This window comes from Oncorhynchus gorbuscha, linkage group LG02 (genome assembly GCF_021184085.1).
Source record: "Oncorhynchus gorbuscha isolate QuinsamMale2020 ecotype Even-year linkage group LG02, OgorEven_v1.0, whole genome shotgun sequence".
Lineage (NCBI taxonomy): Eukaryota > Metazoa > Chordata > Actinopteri > Salmoniformes > Salmonidae > Oncorhynchus > Oncorhynchus gorbuscha.
The window spans coordinates 56,318,342-56,338,556 of record NC_060174.1 but is presented as its reverse complement, the minus strand read 5'-3'; the positions used below and the strand labels follow the sequence as shown (position 1 = coordinate 56,338,556).

The window sequence follows — 20,215 nt, the reverse complement described above, 5'->3', positions numbered from 1 at the left end:
CTGTGTGTGTGTGTGTGTGTGTGTGTGTGTGTGTGTGTGTGTGTGTGTGTGTGTGTGTGTGTGTGTGTGTGTGTGTGTGTGTGTGTGTGTGTGTGTGTGTGTGTGTGTGTGTGTGTGTGTGTGTGTGTGTGTGTGTGTGTGTGTGTGTGTGTGTGTGTGTGTGTGTGTGTGTGTGCAAGTTTGCCGATCTCACCCCACGTAACATACACCCGATACCGCCGCCTTGCTGAGTCTCTCTCTAATCCTATTGGTGCTCCACTTTCCCCCTGTGCAAGGTTACCATGGAGATCTGAAAATAATGCAGACCCTCTCTACTGTTGCCTTCTCTCCACCAGCTACTCTAGCAGATAATAATTAGGTGGGTGCTTACATGTGTCCTATTTCATGTGTGTATTATACATGTGTTTTTTTGCATATCCCACTCACCCTGAGACATCCTCAGAGGGTCACAGCTAGGGATCAGTCATTATTGACAGCAACCTTGGAGAAGTTAGGGTCAAGTGCCTTGCTCAAGGGAACATCAGCCAAGTTTTCACCCAGTTACTGGCCCAATGCTCTAAACCGCTAGGCTACCTGCCAACCACAATAGCACTAAGCACAGGGCATTGGAGAGGGTATTTTGCTACCAGCTTGGCAGGATAGATATACTTTGACCCCTTTTGTTTCAGTACACACTTCTAAGCTGCTATTGATATATGGGAGGAGGGGTTAGGTAGTGATAGACTTGCCTGATAGAGAGAGATCTATTGTCTGTCTGTCCAAGAAGCAAATAGAGCCGATGATATTGGATTGTTTGTGAACAAGTAGGCTGTACAATTGGTTTAAAACACCTCTGTTGCTCTCCTAAAGATGGATTTTGGTTCCACATACTATAGATGTGTGCCTCTATATCCTCTGTACGACTGTGGAGGTTTATTGATTTCCTGGGTGTTTACTGTGAAGAGTCTCACAGTGGAAACCCTGTGATAACAGTGTATAATTTTGGAGCATCTCTCTTCCTCCGCTAGTTACCTACTCAGGCTGTGATTGCATTGTGTAGTGTGTAGATATAATCACAAGATGTGTGTCTGTGTGTGCGCGTGCGCGTGGATATGCTATATGGGGGCTGGTGTGAGTGTGTTCTTGTTTTTGTTCCATGGGTGGTTGGTGAGCTGCAAGTGTCAGTTTTGGTGTCTTGTAGGATACTGTAGGATACTGCTGGCAATATGGTGTGGAAGTATAGAAGGATGATGATGGTGACGGTGATGGCTTAGGTTCTGGTTCCAGAATACTCTCGTGACTCTCGTGATTCTCCATCCTATCCCAGCGTCTGTAAGAGGTAGAATACACACAGCCTGGAATTGTACATCTAATGGAGGAGAATGTCTCCACAGACAGCTAACGCTTCTATCTATAGATATTTGATGTTACAGTTGTCAAAGTCACTGTCAATCACTTTGAAATCCACTCCAACGTATTGTCATTCTATCAGAATAGCTCCTCTGACTATTTTTGCATTAAGTTCAAGCAGGCAGGAATAGCTACTAGCAGTAATGTAGTTGGCTCTCCATTGCGCTGCCATATAATTATTTTCAGCTGGGACTGACTTAGGCACTTGTGGCAAAGAAAGCAAACTGAAACGAACAGAAGAGCGAAGTAGGAAAAGTTAAAAGCATTTCGGCTCATTAGCCACACTAAGTTGAATATCCATTTTGACAGTCAGTTATTGCTAGCAACGTGTATTTAGCAATGTATGCTAGTTTACCTATGTATAATGCATGAGATGCTAATCAAGGTTAGCATCGGAGAGAGAGAGAGAGAGAGAGAGAGAGAGAGAGAGAGAGAGAGAGAGAGAGAGAGAGAGAGAGAGAGAGAGAGAGAGAGAGAGAGAGAGAGAGAGAGAATAAAGGACCAATTAACTGACCCGTATGGTTCAAGGGGGATACCTTTGGATACCTCAGCTCTGGGTTTCAATCCAGCAACCTTTTGGTTACTGACCCAACGCTCCTACCCTCCAGGCTACCTTGGCGGCAGGCATTACAATTTTACTTGACTGGTATAACACGCACGCACACACACACACACGCATGCGTGCGCACAGACACAGACAGGATTGGAACTATTAGAGGAGGCAGCTGCTGCATTTTGTATTCTCTGTCCCCTTTTATTTCTCCCTCCAGCTGAGTATCTGCGTAATGTTCCCATGAGTAAAACACTGGCGCAGTCTCTGTGATTGGCTCGCCAAATCTCACCATTTGAAATGTCTTGTAGAGGCTTATTTTATACACTTAACTAAATTACAAACGCAACATGCAATCATTTCTAACATTTCACTAAGTTACAGTTCTTATAAGGAAATCATTCCATTGAAATAAATTAATTAGGCCCTAATCTATGGAATTCACATGACTGGGAATGCAGATATGCATCTGTTGGTCACAGATAAAGTACCTTAGGGGAAAAAAGTAGGGCCGTGGATCGGTAAACCAGTCAGTATCTGGTGTGACCACCATTTGCCTCATGTAGCACGAAACATTTCTTTCACATAGAGTTGATTGTGGCCTGTGGAATGTTGTCAAATCAAATCAAATCACATTTTATTTGTCACATACACATGGTTAGCAGATGTTAAATGCGAGTGTAGCGAAATGCTTGTGCTTCTAGTTCCGACAATGCAGTGATAACCAACAAGTAATCTAACTAACAATTCCAAAACTACTGTCTTATACACAGTGTAAGGGGATAAGGAACATGTACATAAGGATATATGAATGAGTGATGGTACAGAGCAGCATACAGTAGATGGTATCGAGTACAGTATATACATATGAGATGAGTGTGTAGACAAAGTAAACAAAGTGGCATAGTTAAAGTGGCTAGTGATACATGTGTTACATAAGGATGCAGTCGATGATGTAGAGTACAGTATATACATATGCATATGAGATGAATAATGTAGGGTAAGTAACATTATATAAGGTAGCATTGTTTAAAGTGGCTAGTGATATATTTACATCATTTCCCATCAATTCCCATTATTAAAATGGCTGGAGTTGGGTCAGTGTCAATGACAGTGTGTTGGCAGCAGCCACTCAATGTTAGTGGTGGCTGTTTAACAGTCTGATGGCCTTGAGATAGAAGCTGTTTTTCAGTTCCTCAGCCTTCTTCACGACGCTGTCAGTGTGAGTGGACCAATTTTGTTTGTCTGTGATGTGTATGCCGAAGGAACTTAAAACTAGCTACCCTCTCCACTACTGTTCCATCGATGTGGATAGGGGGGTGTTCCCTCTGCTGTTTCCTGAAGTCCACAATCATCTCCTTAGTTTTGTTGACGTTGAGTGTGAGGTTATTGTCCTGACACCACACTCCGAGGGCCCTCACCTCCTCCCTGTAGGCTGTCTCGTCGTTGTTTCTAATCAAGCCTACCACTGTTGTGTCATCCGCAAACTTGATGATTGAGTTGGAGGCGTGCGTTGCCACGCAGTCGTGGGTGAACAGGGAGTACAGGAGAGGGCTCAGAACGCACCCTTGTGGGGCCCCCGTGTTGAGGATCAGCGGGGAGGAGATGTTGTTGCCTACCCTCACCACCTGGGGGCGGCCCGTCAGGAAGTCCAGTACCCAGTTGCACAGGGTGGGGTCGAGACCCAGGGTCTCCAGCTTGATGACGAGCTTGGAGGGTACTATGGTGTTGAATGCCGAGCTGTAGTCGATGAACAGCATTCTCACATAGGTATTCCTCTTGTCCAGGTGGGTTAGGGCAGTGTGCAGTGTGGTTGAGATTGCATCGTCTGTGGACCTATTTGGGCGGTAAGCAAATTGGAGTGGGTCTAGGGTGTCAGGTAGGGTGGAGGTGATATGGTCCTTGAGTAGTCTCTCAAAGCACTTCATGATGACGGAAGTGAGTGCTACGGGGCGGTAGTCGTTTAGCTCAGTTACCTTAGCTTTCTTGGGAACAGGAACAATGGTGGCCCTCCTGAAGCATGTGGGAACAGCAGACTGGTATAGGGATTGATTGAATATGGAATCTCAACCCTCTTCAATGACTGTATGAAGTTGCTGGATATTGGTGGGAACTGGAACATGCTGCCATACACCTCGATCCAGAGCATCCCAAACATGCTCAATGGGTGATATGTCTGGTGAGTACGCAGGCCATGGAAGAACTGGGACATTTTCAGCTTCCAGGAATTGTGTACAGATCCTTGCGACATGGGGCGGTGCAGTATCATTCCGAAACATGAAGTAATGGCGGAGGATGAATGGCACGACAATGGGCCTCAGGATCTCGGCACAGTATCTCTGTGCATTCAAATTGCCATTGATAAAATGCAATTGTGTTCATTGTCTGTAGCTGCCAAATGATCTAAAACGATGTGGTAGAGAAATGAACATTCAATTATCTGGCAACAGCTCTGGTGGACAGTCCTGCAAGTCAGCATGCCAATTGCACGCTCCTTTTATTGTCCCCAGCACAAGGTGCACCTGTGATCATGCTGATCATGCTGTTTAATCAGCTTCTTGATTTGCCATATCTGTCAGGTGCATGGATTATCTTGGCAAAGGAGAAATGCTCACTAACAGGTATATAAACAAATTTGTGCACAACATTTGAGAGAAATAAGATTTTTGTGTGTATGGAACATTTCTGGTATCTTTCATTTCAGCTCATGAAACATGGGACCAACTCTTTACATGTTACGTTTATATTTTGGTTGCGTGTACATGTTCTTAATACCGGGGTCCTACAGGTTTTCAGCACAGAGAAACTGACTGTCATTATTGTGGTTCAGCACATGTTCTTCATGCCTGTTCTGTAGACAGTTTCTCTGTAATTCAGTAAAAATAGAGAAACTGTAACCATTAGCGTTCTTCACGTGATCTATGACCCCTGACCTGTGTCTGTCTTTTTGTCCACAGCTAAATGAAAACAGGAGAGGAGGGGAAACAGAGAAGTCATCTGCTTCATCAGAACAAAGACGCAGAAACAGAAACTCATGGTATGTTGGTGTCACTTCCATCCAAATCTCAACTCATGATCTCTCAGCATATAGCTTCAACACTGAGTTTGCCCGACTAATACTTTTCTCTCAAAAACACTTCCATTTCTCAATTGCCCATTTCTCAAAGCCTCCTCTCCCTCTGTGTTTTTTCACATCAGTTATTTCCCTGTGCATGTCTATCTTAGCCCAGAGAATTGTGGAGGTGTTTAGGCCCAAACTGTTATAATCAAGCACACTGAGGTGTGTGTGTGCACGCGTCAACAGGGGGCATGGAGTTTTGACCAAGGATCTTATACAACCACCTTATAGGCTTGGAGAAGGATTCTGGTGAATGATCTGAGTCTCAAGCTTTCTCCAGAGAATTATGGAGGTGTTTAGGCCCAAACTGCTATCCTCTTCCTCTAGCCCCAGTTTAATCAAGCACACTGAGGTGTGTGTGTGTGTGTGTGTGTGTGTGTGTGTGTGTGTGTGTGTGTGTGTGTGTGTGTGTGTGTGTGTGTGTGTGTGTGTGTGTGTGTGTGTGTGTGTGTGTGTGTGTGTGTGTGTGTGTGTGTGTGTGTGTGTGTGTGTGTGTGTGTGTGTGTGTGTGTGTGTGTGTGTGTGTGTGTGTGTGTGTGTGTGTGTGTACGCGTGTGCATCAACAGGAGGCATGGAGATTTGACCAAGGATCTTATACACACCACCAGTTGGCTTGGAGAAGGATGGCTGGGTCTTATAGGCTTGGAGAAGGATGGCTGGGTCTTATAGGCTTGGAGAAGGATGGCTGGGTCTTATAGGCTTGGAGAAGGATTCTGGTGAATGATGAGTCTCAAGCTTTCTACAGAGATTACCAACAGTCTGCATTCCATTGCAACATACTATACATCCGTGCCTTGATATGAAGGGAATGGCAAGGGATAGATGGGTCTTACGCACACCACCAGAGCTCAGAGAAGGAAGTCTGGGTCTCACTAAGACACCACCAGTGGACTTTGACCCCTCAGCCTGTCACAGCGGTGCAGTGAGTTAGGGTTAGACCCTTTGTTAACATAGAGATCTAAAGCATTAGCATTCAAAGCACGCCTCGGCAGCAGACATGCATAGATTGAGAGGTTAAAGTGGACTTCAGACAAAGCCACAACATAGCCTGCAGACAGACATGGAAACCTTTCACCATACAGCTTTCCCTTTAAAGCTAGAAAACAAGCGTGTGTGTGAGCGTGTGTGTGTGTGCTTGCACATGTGTGTTTGTTTTTTCCTGATAACTTTTATGGATGAAATAATGTATTTCCATTTCCAGATGGTAGCCTAGAGCAGTGGCTCCCAACTCTCAGGTGTGCCATAACTTATCCTAATTAGATTTTTTTTTTTTAAACACTGACTTATAAACGTGACCTGTGGAATGCACTATGCACATGGACTGTTACTTGTGTTATTTAACAAGTGGTGTATTTACATGTGTGTAGCAGATGGCCATCTTTCTTTTTCTTTTGAGACACAAACACACGCCCACACACAGACCCCCCCCACCTTACCCTCCCCCACCACACACACTTTCTCCAGGCTTTGGTTTTGACTCCCTCAAAGGTACAACCTGTAACACAACTAGGCCCTGCTGTGGTTGTTTTGACCTTTTCTCATTCCATGCACTCAGTCTGATTCCTCTGTATTGTAGCCTATCTTGAATATTAATGTGTCCCTTCAAAAAAAGCTTCACGGTAAGAGGCTGAGCTAACAAACCAACAAAGTAAACAGTAACAGGTTTGGCCTGTGGTTCTGGTCCTGTATCTAACTAACATATGGCCTGGTAATAGGGAGCAGAGCCGTGTGAGTGATCACTCATTAGACAAATGGCCATCCAAGCTGTTCCTAACGCTAAAGTTCTCCCGCAGCTCTGATGTGCTGTTTTTTGTTGGTGTAGGGTGAATTTACCCATAGACGCTGATCTTGGGTCAGTTTAGCATTTTCCTCACTAATGGTTAAGGTTAGGATTGGGGCAAGGGAAGCTGATCCTAGATCTGTACCTAGGGGAAACTTCACCCTGGAGTTCTTTGTTTGTAGTAACAGGAACTACCCCCTGGGCACAGACGTCAATTCAAAGTCTATTCCACGTTGGTTCAACATCATTTAATTAAATGGCTTGGAATCAACGTTGATTCAAACATATGTGTGCCCAGTGGGTAGTGTTAAGTGGAGATGCCAAACACTAGTCTGCAAAGACAAAACACACTCTCACCCCCTCCCCACAGCGCACAACGCCTCAGCACATGCTCAGCCTTTTATGCATAGCTCGTAGTCTTGGAAAGTTTTCTAAATGTTGTCGAAAATCCCAGGGGGATATTACGATAAAAAACGATCACAGAGTCCCATGTTACATTTTCACCCCTTTTTCATGTTCACTTTGGATTTGTTTTTTATGGATTATAAAACAGACATAAAGGGGCAGTTTCCCAGACAGATTAAGCCTAGTCTTGGACTAAAAAGTATGCACAGTTCATCAACAACACTGTAGATTCTTACCCTAAAAAACCTGTTTACATGTTTTCCCACTCTGGGCTGAATGTAGTATTTTTTTCAACCAACTTTTCACCTAAATCTCAACCAAATATAAATCAAAACTAGACGTTGAAATGATGTCTGTGCCCAGTGCGTTTTGTAATGGTCGAGGTTGGAGATGAGAAGCAAGTACAGGGAGTGAACATTTAATTAGCACGGACATGGAACAGGACAGGATAGCGTCTCGACATAAACACATAACGACATTAATGTAGACACGGGGAACAACCTACCTCATCCCCATACTGTTTTTATTTATTTACTTTTCTGCTCTTTTGCACAGCAATATCTCTACCTGTACATGACCATCTGATCATTTATCACTCCAGTGTTAATCTGCAAAATTGTAATTATTTGCCTACCTCCTCATGCCTTTTGCACACAATGTAAAAAGACTCCCCTTTTTCTACTGTGTTATTGACTTGTTAATTGTTTACTCCATCTGTTCACACTGTTATGCTTTATCTTGGCCAGGTCGCAGTTGCAAATGAGAACTTGTTCTCAACTAGCCTACCTGGTTAAATAAAGGTGAAATAAAAACTAAAAAATTAAATTAAACCAGGGGAGCAGACAATTAGACCTGCCAATCAACAAAGGGAAGGAGTCCAGGTGAGTCCAATGAGCGCTTCTGCGCATAATGATAGTGACAGGTGTGTGTAATGAAGGGCAGCCTGGCGCCCTCGAGCACCAGAGAGGGAAAGCGGGAGCATGCGTGACAGGTTTACTGGACTAGCTTGGTTGCTATCACAATAGTATCTAGATTTTGGAAGTAGCAGAAGACCGTTATGTGATAGTAGATGCTGTGGGTTACTCTGAGAAGGTTCCAATGTAATGATGCGTGTTCTTCGATTTGGACAATATTCAAAGGAGTTTGTAACACAATGAACGATGTGTGTGCTTTGATAGTCATTGATTCTATCAACACATGCCTAGGCAGACAATCCATTCCATACGTCCATTCACAGAGCATTCCGGTTCAAATGGTCTGAACCCAACAGGAATGCAGTCAGTCTAATAATATACCCCATTGTCATCAACTCATTATCATTTCACACATGATTTACATTGACTTAGAGCTTCATTCTCATGGAAAGCCCCAGTGTGTGCGTGTATGTATGCATGTGTGTGTCTACAGCCCCCTTGGGAACACCCTGGTTGCGCCCTAACAGGCCTCTGTGTTGAAGTGTTTGTGATCCCTGTGGGAATTAAACCCACAACCTCGTCGTGTGTTACTAGAGACATCCTGTTACCAAATTGAGCCACACAGCAGACCACAAATGTGTTTGTGTTCATTGTTCAACACCACCGCATACACAGAGAGAGAGAAAGAGAGAGAGAAGACTAAGGAGGAGAGAGGGTGATTCAGTGGATCAATGCCCATTGACCATCTGCCATCCCTGGGCTATGAATCGATCCATCCTCCCTGAGCATGTTACTATCTCCACTCTGTCTGATACAGGTGTTGACACTATTAAGTGAGAACTGGAGCAAAGCCTATATATCTGCTGTATGAAGGAGAATGTGGAGGAGGAGATGGAAGAGGTTGGGATTGAGGTGGAGGAGGGAAAAGACGGAGGGGGGCTGACAGAGGAGGGGAGGGAAATGACTGAGGACTAGGAGGGGGAGGAGGGTGAGGGAGGAGTAAGAGGGAGAAGACGAAGGACGACAAGGATCACTACCACACCGAGCATGGATATCAGCCAGGATCTTTCCCCTTACTCCTGTGGTTGTATTGAATTGAAAAATGCTAGATGGCAGAGACCTTGGCCTGCATTCTTGTTGATAGCATATGGTCTGGATATATTCTATCAGACTATATCTCTCTCTCTCTCTCTCTGATTAAATTCAAGGGCTTTATTGGCATGGGAGAAACATATGTTACCATTGCCAAAGCAAATGAAGTAGATAATAAACAAAAGTGAAATAAACAATAACAATTAACAGTAAACATTACACTCACAGAAGTTCCAAAAGCTGGTTCTCTCTCTCTCGACTGGGAGGACTCTGTGTCCAGATTGGAAAGAGTGTTAGTATATCAGACTATTGTTCAGGACTGTGTCAGCTGCTTGGTCACCTTTATCCTTGGGCCTCAGACTTACTCATCGGGACTGTACCAGCATGAAAAGCGCTCCCTAGAGGCAATAAAGGGGATTACTGTTCACTGTACACTGGCATGCTGCAGTTTCTGAAATTGTAATATACATAATACCTTTTCCCAATAGCTGTTTAGTCTCCATATGCCTTCACTGATTTTTTTTCTAGTCTTAACAAAGATTTTTTGTACAATGAATAGAAATGATTAATGGGTCTACTGAGCAAGGATAACTGAGACCAATCTTGCCCACTTGTCTTGGTGTACAGTACAGCGCCTGCAGAGGTCATCTGTAAGATCTCATCTTACATCTATAAGAGCTATTTTGTATAGCCTTCTCTGAAACAATTAAAGTACCTTGCCTGATGGCAGAGGAGTAGCAGTATTGTATGTTTCCACCTGGGCTTTTAACCAGCATTTGGGCTCTGGCCAGCCAGCCACAGCCAGTTTCCTTAACAACCAGATCCAAATGAGTTACAGTTTGACCATGAGAACACCATATCCTCTCTGAGTCCCATACCGTAAAACTTGAAGCTTCACACTTTCTTCGTGTGAGATCTGCTTGTAGAACTTCTCATTCCTTGAGTGTTCAGTCAAAGTTGTCTGTCAATCTTCCTTTGACAAATGTTTTTTTTCTACAACAAGCAGGACGCACAAGACATTCTCCAAACACCCGACAGGGCCGACATCCATGTTATATGCAAGAGGAAGAGGCGCAGGTACAGGGGACACAGAGCCAGATGTCTCGTGAGGACCCGCAGAAAGCGAGTGGGAAATCTGCCATTACCGTCTATATTCCTCGCCAACGTGCAATCATTGGACAATAAATCAGACTAGGTACGATCACAAATATCCTACCAACGGGACATCAAAAACTGTAATATCCTATGTTTCACGGAATCGTGGCTGGATGACGACATGGATATTCAGCAAGTGGGATATATGCTGCACCGGCAAGATAGAACAGCACACTCCGGGGGTGGGGTCTGTGCATATTTGTAAACAACAGCTGGTGCACAAAATCTAAGGAAGTCTCTAGATTTTGCTCGCCTGAAGTAGAGTATATTGTGATACATTGCAGGCCACACTACTTGCCTAGAGAGTTTTCAGCTATACTTTTCGTGGCTGTTTATTTAACACCACAGACAGGTGCTGGCAAGAAGACTGCAGTCAGCTGTATAAGGAAGTAAGCAAACAGGAAACCACTCACCCAGAGGCGGTGCTCCTAGTGGCCGGAGACTTTAATGCAGGGAAACTTAAATCAGTTCTACTAAATTTATATAACCATGTTAAATGTGCAACCAGAGGGAAAAAAATTCTAGATCACCTGTACTCCACACGTGTACAAAGCTCTCCCTCACCCTCCAGTTGGTAAATCCGACCACAACTCTATCCTCCAGATTTATGCTTACAAGCAAAAATTAAAGCAGGAAACACCAGTGACTCGGTCTATAAAAAAGTGGTCAGATGAAGCAGATGCTAAACTACAGGACTGTTTTGCTATCACAGACTGGAACATGTTCTGGGATTCTTCCGATGGCATTGAGGAATACACCACATCAGTCACTGGCTTTATCAATAAGTGCATTGAGGACGTCGTCCCCACAGTGACTGTACGTACATACCCCAACCAGAAGCCATGGATTACAGGCAACATTAGCACTGAGCTAAAGGGTAGAGCTGCCGCCTTCAAAGGCGGGAAGCTTACAAGAAATGATGCTATGCCCTGCGACGAACCATCAAACAGGGAAAACGTCAATACAGGGCTAAGATTGAATCATACTACACCGGCTCCGACGCTTGTCTTATGTGGCAGGGCTTGCAAACTATTACAGACTACAAAGGGAAGCACAGCCGCGAGCTTCTCAGTGACACGAGCCTACCAGATGAGCTAAATCACTTCTATGCTCGCTTCGAGGCATTAGAGCATCAACTGGCCAATTGCCAGGGGGAATGCAGAGCACGAGATTAAAATAAAATGCTATAAAATTCAAACTTTCATTAAATCACACATGCAAGATACTCAATTAAAGCTACACTCGTTGTGAATCCAGCCAACATGTCCGATTTTTAAAAAGCTTTTCGGCGATAGCATAAGAAGCTATTATCTGATAGCCTGCACCCATCTACACCGGCCGTAAACAAAGGAGCTAGCATAGAAGGCACTACACAAAACGCTGAAATAAAATATAAAATATGCATTACCGTTGACAAGCTTCTTTTATTGGCACTCCAATATGTCCCATAAACATCACATTTGGTCCTTTTGTTCGATTAATTCCATCCATACATATCGAAAATGTAAATTTATAAAGCGCGTTTGATCCAGAAAAAGTCAGTTTAGTACAAAAACGCAACGTCACTACAAAATAGTAGTAGCCTATAAACTTTGCCAAAATATTTCAAACTACTTTTGTAATACAACGTTAGGTATTTTAAACGTTAATAATCGATAAAATTGTAGACGGGGCAATCTGTATTCAATACAGGAATGAAAACAAACCAGCACTGCTGTTCACGTCTTGCGCAACCCTGAAAAGTGTCCCCAGTTCCGAGATGGCCTACTTCTTCATAGCACAAAGGAATAACCTCAACCATATTCCAAAGACTGGCGACATCGTGTGGAAGCGGTAGGAACTGAAAATAGGTTCCTATTAAATATCCAATAGCAAAGACAATTTAGTGAACAGAGAGGGGGGGGGATCTGAACAGTTAGTCCTTGGGGTTTTGCCTGTTACATAAGTTCTGTTATACTCACAGACATGATTCAAACAGTTTTAGAAGCTTCAGAATGTTTTCTATTCAAATATATGAATAATATGCATATCTTATATTCTTGGCATGAGTAGGAGGAAGTTGAAATTGGGCATGCTATTTATCCAAAAGTGAAAATTCTGCCCCCTAACTTTAAGAGGCTTTAGACAGGTCAGCATACACAAGGCTACGGTGCCAGACGGATTACCAGGATGTGTGCTCCGGGCATGTGCTGACCAACTGGCAGGTGCCTTCACTGACATTTTCAACATGTCCCTGATTGAGTCTGTAATACCAACATGTTTCAAGCAGACCACCATAGTCCCTATGCCCAAGAACACAAAGGCAACCTGCCTAAATGACTACAGACCCATAGCACTCACGTCCGTAGCCATGAAGTGCTTTGAAAGGCTGGTAATGGCTCACATCAACACCATTACCCCAGAAACCCTAGACCCACTCCAATTTGCATACCGCTCAAACAGATCCACAGATGATGCAATCTCTATTGCACTCCACACTGCCCTTTCCCACCTGGACAAAAGGAACACTTATGTGAGAATGCTATTAATTGACTACAGCTCAGTGTTCAACATCATAGTGCCCTCAAAGCTCATCACTAAGCTAAGGATCCTGGGATTGAACACCTCCCTCTGCAACTGGTTTTGGACTTCCTGACGGGCCACCCCCATGTGGTGAGGGTAGGTAGCAACACATCTGCCACGCTGATCCTCAACACTGGAGCTCCCCAGGGGTGCGTGCTCAGTCCCCTCCTGTACTCCCTGTTCTCCCACGACTGCATGGCCAGGCACGACTCCAACACCATCATTAAGTTTGCAGACGACACAACAGTGGTAGGCTTGATCACCGACAATGATGAGACAGCCTATAGGGAGGAGGTCAGAGACCTGGCCGGGTGGTGCCTGAATAACAACATATTCCTCAACGTAACCAAGACTAAGGAGATGATTGTGGACTACTGGAAAAGGTGGACCGAACACGCCCCCATTCTCATTGACGGGGCTGTAGTGGAGCAGGTTGAGAGCTTCAAGTTCCTTGGTGTCCACATCATCAACAAACTAGAATGGTCTGCGTCCGTATTATGAGGTATTAGCATTATCATCCGTGTGTGTATGTGCGAAGATTGTGTGTATGTGTGTGGTGTGTGCACCTTCTGTATCCAGACTGATGCAAACAATGTACCACACACATACACACACACACCTGCTCCCCCTGCACGGTGGAGAGGGGACAATCAGCCTGATCCCTAGGGGTCAATTATAGGTGATCATTGAAGAGGTCAACGGCATTTGAGAGAGGTCAAGTTCCATCCTCATGATCCCAGCAGTATCTGATGGGTTAATGATGACTTGCTATGCAGCCTCATGGCTCATGGTCTGGGCGGGCGAGGGTTTGAGGAGGGAGGGAAAGTAAAGAGGATGAGCCGCAGGGTGGGGGAAGGTGAGGGAGGGAGGGTGAGGATTTTGTATGCAGGAGCATGGTCAGGGTTGAGGGAGGGTGAAGGTGGCTGGGGGAGTTTGGCTCAGATCAGACACAGCTACCTCCCAAATGGCAACCTGTTCCTATATAGTGCACTATTTTTGACTGGGCCCTGGTAAAAAGTAGTGCACCAAATAGGGAATAGGGTGCCATTTGGATCAGAGCAGACACAGTGTCCTTGTCCTGCTGGTACATCTGTCCTGAATGGGGGGTAGGGGAGAGATGATGGGTGAGATGAGGGGGGGGGGTCGGAGGAGATGGGGATAATAGTCAGGAGAGAGGGATGATGGGAGGAGCGATGGGGTGATGGAGGAAATGGTGGAGAGGAGAGATGGGGAGGGAAGAGGGGGGCAATAGAGTCACTTCATGAATTGAGCTGAAAGTGCCACACTCAAGGAGAATCCACCATGCAGCCAAGGGTGTTCAGTTTTGAAAGAGAACCCAACCACTACTATCTTCAAAGGTAAGGCATATATTATATAGCTATTTCTGACTTTTGTGTCGCAACTCCCTGGTTGAAAATGATTTGTTATGCATTTGTGTGCTGGGACGCTGTCCTCAGATAATCACATGGTTTGCTTTCGCCATGAAGCCTTTTTGAAACCTGACACCTTGGCTGGATTAACAACAAGTTAAGGTATATTTTGATGTATTACACTTGTGATTTCATGAAAGTTTAATATTTATAGTAATTTAATTTGAATTTCACGCTCTTCAATTTCACCGGATGTTGGCCAGGGACGTTAATGTCCCACCTATCCCAAACAAGTTTTTAACTGACTTGCCTAGTTAAATAAAGGTCATAAAAATAGAATGGCACTACAATGGATAGCTTCTGTTTTACAGGCTCCTCACCAATTCTGCTAGTTTGTGTTTTTTTGTACTGCTCATAACTTTTTTTGTACATAATGTTTCTGCCATCATTTCCTATGACAGAAAGAAACCTTCTGGACATCTGAACAGCTACACTATATATACAAAAGTATGTGGACACTTCTGCAAATCAGTGGATTCGGCTATTTCAGCCACACCTGTTGCTGACAAGTGTATACAATTGAGCACACAGCCATGCAAACTCCATAGACAAACATTGGCAGTAGAATGGCCTTACTGAAGAGCTCAGTGACTTTCAACGTGGCACCGTCAACGTGGCAACAAGTCAGTTCGTAAAATTTCTGCCCTGCCAGATCCGAGCTCAACTGTAAGTGCTGTTATTGTGAAGTGGAAACGTCTAGAAGCAGCAACTGCTCAGCCACAAAGTGGTAAGGACGAATATGGGTTTGGCGGATGCCAGGAGAACACAACGTGCCCGAATGCATAGTGCCAACTGTAAAGTTTGGTGAAGGAGGAATAATGGTCTGGGGCTGTTTTTCATGGTTTGGGCTAGGCCCCTTAGTTCCAGTGAAAGGAAATCTTACCGCTACAGCATACAATGACATTCTAGATGATTCTGTGCGTCCAACTTTGTGGCAACAGTTTGGAAAAGGCCCTTTCCTGTTTCAGCATGAAAATGCCCCCGTGCACAAACCGAGGTCCATACAGAAATGGTTTGTCGAGATCAGTGTGGAATAACTTGAGTGGCCTGCACAGAGCCCTGACCTCAACTCCATCGAACACCTTTGGGATGAATTGGACCGCCAACTGCGAGCCAGGCCTAATCGCCCAACATCAGTGCCCGACCTCACTAATGCTTGTGGCGGAATGGATGCAAGTCCCCGCAGAAATGTTCCAACATTTAGTGGAAAGTGTTCCAAGAAGAGTGGAGGCTGTTATAGCAGCAAAGGGGAGACCAACTCCATATTAATGCCCATGATTTTAGAATGAGATGTTCGACGAGCAGGTGTCCACATACTTTTGGTTATGTAGTGTATGTTGACTTTGATGTTAGCTAATAATGGTGATAACGATGTCGGCTGTGTGTAGTGGTTAGCAATTATAATATGAAGGTTTGGTGATGTGTTGCTTTGTGCACTAAAGTCCACAAGAAAAGGAAAAATGTGAGAGGAGGAGAGTGGGTAGATGCAGAACGAATTATAGCTACAACGATCAAAGTGATCATGCTGTTTGTATGTGGCTGCTATGTAAGTGAACTGTGTTTGCGTGTGATCAGGGGTGTATTCATTCAGCCGATTTTGCTTTCTTAAATGGAAGCAAACGGAACAAAACGGGGAGGAACATACCTGAGTTCGTCCAATAGAAACTCTCTTTTGCAACCGTTGGACTAATGATTATACCCTAGATAAGCTAGATGCAGGCAAGAGTGTGCAAGGCGTTATTGAATGTGTCGCTGTCTGTCACCATGATTATACAAATTTGTGCACCTACGTTGTATAATTTCATTCATAGGTTAGGTTGTAGCAACCTCATGATAGGTATAGGGAACATTTTGGTTTCATGTAGTAGCCTAAACCTATTGATGTTACATTGAGCTGCGTGAATGGAATCTGAATGACCATCCAATATGCTGTAATAGATATAAGGCCATGCTCAAGAAAACAAATTATCATCCTCCCTCATCTTAAATGGTACCAATCGCCACTGGTGTCAGAGGTAAAACGAGCAAAAACAAAATATTTTTCCCGACATGCCCGTATTTATTTCACATATAAGCAATGGTACTTAACTCTTTCGAGACGGCTAGAAGTAAATCTACCTTTAGGGAGTATAGGAGTTATGAATAAACCTGGTTTGGGCAACCAGAGAACTCCTCACAGACACTGCCAATCTGTAAAAAAAAGGTGAAATGGCTTCCATTTTCCCTGTCTTCCTTTCTAGCTTCAGACTCCTAATCTTCCAGCTGTCTTTTCCTCTAGCCTTATCTGCTGTGAAAACCTAGAGGAGTTATCTCGATTTCTCTCAGGAACTCTGAGTCAGTGGTTAAAACCAGGGCAATATCTACCAATCCAGGGCTTGATGGTTTTCAGCTATCAGAGGAAAAGCTTGAAGCCTCAACTGTGTTTGGGCCTGAATGTCTGATCCCCTCTTCTGAGACGTTCAAAGTCTATGTAAAAACATTAAAATAAAATTGAATCAAATCAAGTTTTATTGGTTGCGTACACATATTTTGCAGATATCGCAGCTGCAGCAGTGTAAACTTAAACTACTAAAAATAGATGTAAAGTATGTAGAAAAGATAATGGACCTATATATGATTAAATAAGAGCATATTTGAGAACTAACAATCACCAAAATAAAAGCTAGACAGTCAGGTAGAATCTTACAAAAAAAATGTTTTGCAATCAGGAGTATTTTATTCATGGCTTATGTTTGTAGCTCCAACAGTGCAATTGATTTTGTCATAATGTTTAGAGTCACTCCAATAGCATAAGCCATGGCAAAATATGTAGACTTACAGAAAATTAGCTTTAAAACAGCAACATTTTGTCACTGCGGCCAACAGGAAGTCCTATAATTCCAGTGCTATTGTCATGCAGGTGAAAGAGGACCCAAAAGCGACTTGGCGAAAACAGAGTCTTTAATCCAGTAAAGTAAATACAATCAAAAAACACAACTTTCACTCGAAATGACGAGGACAAACTGGAGACTCGATCTTGAACAGCAGGTGAACAGCAGGTTGCCTCGGGAAGGCACTTGAACCAAACAGACTCAGACACCTGCTCACCACGCAGCATCTGAGGAAAACACGACACGACAGGGCGATACACAAACACAGCACGGTGAATTCTAGACAAGGAACCGACAGGGCAGAAACGAATAACAAGGAGAGAAATAGGGACTCTAATCAGGGAAAAGGATCGGGAACAGGTGTGGGAAGACTAAATGATTGATTAGGGGAATAGGAACAGCTGGGAGCAGGAACGGAACGATAGAGAGAAGAGAGAGCGGGAGAGTGAGAGAGGGAGGGGGAGAGAGAGGGATAGAAAGAGGGAAAGAACCTAATAAGACCAGCAGAGGGAAACGAATAGAAGGAGAAGAACAGGGACAAGGCATGATAATCAATGACAAAACATGACAGTACCCCCCACTCACCGAGCGCCTCCTGGCGCACTCGAGAGGAATCCTGGCGGCAACGGAGGAAATCATCAATGAGTGAACTGTCCAGCACGTCCCGAGACGGAACCCAACTCCTCTCCTCAGGACCGTAACCCTCCCAATCCACTAAGTATTGGTGACCCCGTCCCCGAGAACGCATGTCCATGATCTTATGTACCTTGTAAATAGGTGCGCTCTCGACAAGGACGGGAGGGGGAGGGAAGACGAACGGGAGTGCGAAGAAAGGGCTTGACACAGGAGACATGGAAGACAGGATGGACGCGACGAAGATGTCGCGGAAGAAGCAGTCGCACAGCGACAGGATTGACGACCTGGGAGACACGGAACGGACCAATGAACCGCGGAGTCAACTTACGAGAAGCTGTCGTAAGAGGAAGGTTGCGAGTGGAAAGCCACACTCTCTGGCCGCAACAATACCTTGGACTCTTAATCCTGCGTTTATTGGCGGCTCTCACAGTCTGTGCCCTGTAACGGCAAAGTGCAGACCTCACCCTCCTCCAGGTGCGCTCACAACGTTGGACAAACGCTTGAGCGGAGGGAACGCTGGACTCGGCAAGCTGGGATGAGAACAGAGGAGGCTGGTAACCCAGACTACTCTGAAACGGAGATAACCCGGTAGCAGACGAAGGAAGCGAATTGTGAGCGTATTCTGCCCAGGGGAGCTGTTCTGCCCAAGACGCAGGGTTTCTGAAAGAAAGGCTGCGTAGTATGCGACCAATCGTCTGATTGGCCCTCTCTGCTTGACCGTTAGACTGGGGATGAAACCCGGAAGAGAGACTGACGGACGCACCAATCAAACGACAGAACTCCCTCCAAAACTGTGACGTGAATTGCGGGCCTCTGTCTGAAACGGCGTCTAACGGGAGGCCATGAATTCTGAATACATTCTCGATAATGATTTGTGCCGTCTCCTTAGCGGAAGGAAGTTTAGCGAGGGGAATGAAATGTGCCGCCTTAGAGAACCTATCGACAACCGTAAGAATCACAGTCTTCCCCGCAGACAAAGGCAGACCGGTAATGAAGTCTAGGGCGATGTGAGACCATGGTCGAGAAGGAATGGGGAGCGGTCTGAGACGACCGGCAGGAGGAGAGTTACCCGACTTAGTCTGCGCGCAGTCCGAACAAGCAGCCACGAAACGGCGCGTGTCACGCTCCTGAGTCGGCCACCAAAAGCGCTGGCGAATAGACGCAAGAGTGCCTCGAACACCGGGATGACCAGCTAACTTGGCAGAGTGAGCCCACTGAAGAACAGCCAGAATAGTGGAAACAGGAACGAAAAGGAGGTTACTAGGACAAGCGCGCGGCGACGCAGTGTGCGTGAGTGCTTGCTTAACCTGTCTTTCAATTCCCCAGACTGTTAACCCGACAACACGCCCATAAGGAAGAATCCCTCGGGATCAGTAGAAGCCACAGAAGAACTAAACAGACGGGATAAGGCATCAGGCTTGGTGTTCTTGCTACCCGGACGGTAAGAAATCACAAACTCGAAACGAGCGAAAAACAACGCCCAACGAGCTTGACGGGCATTAAGTCGTTTGGCAGAACGGATGTACTCAAGGTTCTTATGGTCTGTCCAAACGACAAAAGGAACGGTCACCCCCTCCAACCACTGTCGCCATTCGCCTAGGGCTAAGCGGATGGCGAGCAGTTCACGGTTACCCACATCATAGTTGCGCTCAGATGGCGACAGGCGATGAGAAAAATAAGCGCAAGGATGAACCTTATCGTCAGACTGGAAGCGCTGGGATAGAATGGCTCCCACACCTACCTCTGAAGCGTCAACCTCGACAATGAATTGTCTAGTGACGTCAGGAGTAACGAGGATAGGAGCGGACGTAAAACGTTCTTTTAGAAGATCAAAAGCTCCCTGGGCGGAACCGGACCACTTAAAACACGTCTTGACAGAAGTAAGAGCTGTGAGAGGGGCAGCAACTTGACCGAAATTACGAATGAAACGCCGATAGAAATTAGCGAAACCTAAAAAGCGCTGCAACTCGACACGTGACCTTGGAACGGGCCAATCACTGACAGCTTGGACCTTAGCGGAATCCATCTGAATGCCTTCAGCGGAAATAACGGAACCGAGAAAAGTAACGGAGGAGACATGAAAAGAGCACTTCTCAGCCTTTACGTAGAGACAATTCTCTAAAAGGCGCTGTAGAACACGTCGAACGTGCTGAACATGAATCTCGAGTGACGGAGAAAAAATCAGGATATCGTCAAGATAGACAAAAACAAAGATATTCAGCATGTCTCTCAGAACATCATTAACTAATGCCTGAAAAACAGCTGGCGCATTGGCGAGACCGAACGGCAGAACCCGGTACTCAAAATGCCCTAA

The 20,215-nt window shown here is 45.1% G+C and overlaps 1 protein-coding gene across 5 annotated transcripts in view; it reads left to right on the top strand.

Annotated features, from left to right (window-relative positions):
- Positions 1 to 20,215, top strand: part of LOC124005007 (tetraspanin-18-like) — a 141,514-nt gene that overhangs the window by 91,103 nt on the left and 30,196 nt on the right. For 4 of the 5 annotated variants that reach the window (XM_046313870.1, XM_046313835.1, XM_046313852.1 and 1 more), the window contains one exon: positions 4,897 to 4,976. In XM_046313870.1, the coding sequence (XP_046169826.1) occupies positions 4,974 to 4,976 (3 nt within the window). In that variant the 5' untranslated portion in view covers positions 4,897 to 4,973. Of the gene's footprint in view, positions 1 to 275; positions 359 to 4,896; positions 4,977 to 20,215 lie in introns of all 5 variants that reach the window. The other variant, XM_046313843.1, reaches the window with a different exon arrangement.